The sequence below is a fragment of the Psammomys obesus genome, unplaced genomic scaffold (assembly GCF_907164565.1).
Source record: "Psammomys obesus unplaced genomic scaffold, mPsaObe1.curated_primary_1811, whole genome shotgun sequence".
Classification (NCBI taxonomy): domain Eukaryota; kingdom Metazoa; phylum Chordata; class Mammalia; order Rodentia; family Muridae; genus Psammomys; species Psammomys obesus.
In genome coordinates, this window is record NW_026585644.1 from 51,199,139 (window position 1) to 51,202,973 (window position 3,835).

The following is a 3,835-nucleotide window of genomic DNA, read 5'->3' on the forward strand; positions in this document are numbered from 1 at the left end:
TGGCCCATCTCTTGATGGGCCCTCCATCCTGTTCAGTTAGGGGTTGCCTGCCCGAAATCGTGCTCTATCCAACTACACCAGACTTTGGAACAGTGGCCTGTCATTCTGCCAGACCAGAGACCAGAGCAGCAATGTATCTTTCGAGCTCTGCTAGACCAGATGCCAGAGCTCCACATCCCTTGGTTCCTCCTCGCCACTGTCACTGGAGCCTGTGGAACATGGCTTGAACCTCCCTGAAATGGGCAAGAATTAAGTCTAGGGAGTTAAGAGAAGTCTGTCCCATGTTATATGTTGTCTGAGTCCCGTCCAAAGAAATGAGAACAGTCACCACAGACAGACAGACAGACAGACAGACAAACACAAAGCCAAACAACAGATTTCCTCCTGGCGAGTGGGTAAGAACCCAAGACCAGTACACTGGCGGTGCTTCCTGTCTTGGTGGAGTGACCCCCCCTTTCTTCTAGGCCTATCAAATAGACTTGGGACTCAGTATCCCTCACAGTGATATGAGATCTGGGACATTTTCCAGGTCCCAGTGGCTGTGGCCTTCCAGCTTGTCAGCTAGAGTCCTTCCGACCTGATTGTTCTCCAGCCTCTCACTGTCTACCATCTTGAGATTTCAAAAATACACAGAAGACAGAACAGAGACACAGAACTTGGCCAAGACAAAAGCACTTTCCTGGGGTTCTGATTCTCTGGCTCGGGGTCCTGGGGGTTTTGGGGATTCCCTGCCAATGCACCAGGATGTTGTGCCTGAGTTGCAAGACCCCAAAAGACTACCAGGAGTCTAATCCATTGCGAAACACATGAGGATTTTTATTTGCAGTTTGAGCTGGGACTCTTACAGACACCAAGGCACTGGTATCCAGTTGAGAGCATCGAGCTCAGAATTTAGGGTGATTTATAGGTCACAGTTCTCCCAAAGGAGGTGAATTCCAGACTAGCAAGTTTCAATTCATTGAAACACAAAAGGAGATGTTCCTTTTTAAAATGATTGGCTATGGGAAGGTGTTGAAACCATTAACGGTTCTGGCTCCCTTTGTTTGGCTGTTGCTGGGGGAGAGAGCCAATTTGGGCTGGTTTCCTGGCAACAGTATCCCTAGTGGGTAGAAAGGAATGCAGCAAGGTTGGTTCCTTGCCACAGCTGGCTGGACAGGTCTCGAGTGGCTGGCCTTTTCTTCAGGCTTGTGTTTTAAACTTTTTTAATCCAGTAACCCAAAGACCTAATTTTTTAATTCTTTGCTTTCTGACTCCCTTCCTCCAGCAGGGCTTTCTACTCTGTGCCTGTGCTTATTTGGAGGATGTCCCTGAGCTAGCAAAGTATCCTAGGTAGGTAGAAGTAGCCTCTGACACTGCTTCCTACAGAACTTCCCAACCTTCCCCCTGCCCATTGGATAATTAAGTAGTACATCCTCCATGTGCATGAGTGATAGGAGCACAGGACCTTGCTGTTTAATACAAATGAAGTACACTGTGAGCACCTATCTGAGCACCTCCCGGATGCTTCCCTTTTCTCATATATTCCTCTCACCCATGGAATGGTTGATCTGCCTCTCTGCAGTTGGTCCAAGATGCTATTTGTGTTTACGTGCCCCTCCTCTGCTCCTCCTGCCTCTGTGCTGGTGGCTAACAGCCCCCAAGAGAAGAGGAGACCCTCAATTCACCACCTCGCTGTCATATAAATTCAGCTTGCTTTTCTCTCTGCCCTAAGAGAATGGCCTTGGCAGTTTGATTCCAAGTAAATTTTTCTTTCTGCCTACAGAGTGGTCTCTCTTGGTAGTTTCTCTGTGCCTTGGATTATAGCCCCAAACTCACAGAGATCCATCTGCCTCCGCCTCCCAAGTGCTGGGATCGAGGGTATGGCCTACTATACCAAAGTTTCTTTAATTTTAACTTAATTTGACATATATTTAGTTTGTGTGTCTCTGTGTGTGCACTGTGCAGCATTTCTGTGGTTGAGCCAGAGTGTGAAGGTCAAAGGGTAATTTGCAGGAATTCTTCAGTGTGAATTTCAGGGATAGAATTCAGGTCAACAGGCTTGATTCTAAGCACTTTTACATGCTGAGCTATCTGTCTAGCCTAGCAGAGCAAATCTTATCACTCTTTTCACTACAGTGAAGGTACTGCTAATTGGGGCTGATTCCATACTAACTTAGAGCTGGATTAAGGGACCACAAGATCATTAGTCTCCCTCTTTCTTTCGTTGGTTTAGTTTTTTGAGACAGTTCCTCCTGGGGCTTACTTTGTACACCAGGCTGGCCTTGAACTCAGATATCCACCTGCCTCTGCTTCCTGAGTGCTGGGATTAAAGGCCTGTGCCACCTTGTGGGCTCCAATTTCTTCCTTGAATTTGAATAGGACCTTTAATTCCCTAAAAGTCTTGTAATCAACCTGGCAGGAAGGCATTCTGAAGAGGGACACTTAAATCCCTTCCCATTGGCTACCAAGCAATTGAAACAATAGACCCCAAGGAATTGAGATTTGTCCAGGAATTTCTTGGTGGGGAGGAGTGGGAGGAGGCAAAGCCTGGCGGTAGCCAGAGGAAGACCTTGTTTTCTGGAGATTCCACACATTCCCGAAATTTGTTGAATTACCTTGCAGGACAGACGGGAGCAGAGACAATGGTGGGCCAGACTACCCCTTGCCAAAGACTGGTCTGGTTCCTGTTGCCCTGTTTAAACCTAAACCTCCTGTCAGTACCCCAAGGAAGGAAGAGGCGGTTGTCTCTGAACTTCTTCTTCCTAATGTGGCCCATTGAATAAATCTGTTTTTTGCTATTGTCTCTTTTATTCAATTATTGAGGATGGTTGGGAAGAGTAGGGTTGCTAGGGTCCAGGCTTCGAAGCTAAAGATTACCTTAACAATCTCAGGTTATAAAATCCAAAGTAACTCTGCCAAAGGGCTCAGATAAAAGAATGTGGACCTTAACTGTGTATCACATATATTGTGAGGCGTAAACCAGTGGAGACAATGATGGATCAAGGAAGTTTTGGGGATACGTGGTTTGAAATACAAACTAACAAGGGCCTTGCAGTTGGCATTCACAAATGCTACTCTGCACACCACTCAGTGTGCAGAATACACTGTACACGGGAAACGGTAACAATTTCTCAGGTCTTTTCGGTCCCACCGCAGGACCGACCACAGCGCCAGGTGTTTCCGGGGCAGGTCAGATGCGGCCTCCCGCAGGATGCGCCCCGCCGCTCCAGCAACCGTGCAACCCAGGGCCACCGCGCTTGCCACTTCCGTCCCAGACGGGTGGACTTCCCAAGGTCGCGGCCGCAAAATCAACGGCTTTCCCGCCCAGACCTTCCAGGCCGGCCTGCCCGGGATCCAGGAGAGAGGCGCCTAGGTCGCCCCGCCCGCCGACGTCAGGGCACGTCCGCAGCGGGGCCCCGCCCGCCGCGCAGGCCGAGACGGGCGCCGATTGGCTGCCGGGCCCCGGGTCGCACGCGCCTCCCCCACGACTTTCCCGCCAGCAGCGGCCGCGCGGCGGAGGCAGTGCCCGTGGGCGCTCGGAGTGGCGGAGCGGTCGGGCCTGCAGCCTTCATCATGTCGCGACAAAGCACCCTCTACAGCTTCTTCTCCAAGTCCCGGGTGCTCGGGGACAGCAACAAGGCCGAGGCCGAGGCCTCAGGCGAAGACGCCGCCGCCCCCGGAGCCTCCGCCTCCCGCGGCGGGGATGCGGCCTGGAGCAAGGCTAAATCCGAGTCCCGGCCCGCGGCCGTGTCCGCCTCGTCTCCGGAGGCGAAGAACCTCAACGGAGAGTCTCGGAGGTCGGCCGCGCCGGCCGCCCCCGCCAGGTAGCGGGCCGGGGGCAGAGGCGGCGCGCCGG

The 3,835-nt window shown here is 51.8% G+C and overlaps 1 protein-coding gene across 3 annotated transcripts in view; it reads left to right on the plus strand.

Annotated features, from left to right (window-relative positions):
* Window positions 1-3,470: 3,470 nt before the first annotated feature.
* Window positions 3,471-3,835, plus strand: part of Msh6 (mutS homolog 6) — a 21,457-nt gene continuing 21,092 nt past the window's right edge. For all 3 annotated transcript variants that reach the window (XM_055619484.1, XM_055619499.1, XM_055619508.1), the window contains exon 1: window positions 3,471-3,803. In XM_055619484.1, coding sequence (XP_055475459.1) covers window positions 3,553-3,803 — 251 coding nt within the window. In that variant the 5' untranslated portion in view covers window positions 3,471-3,552. The remainder of the gene's footprint in view (window positions 3,804-3,835) is intronic.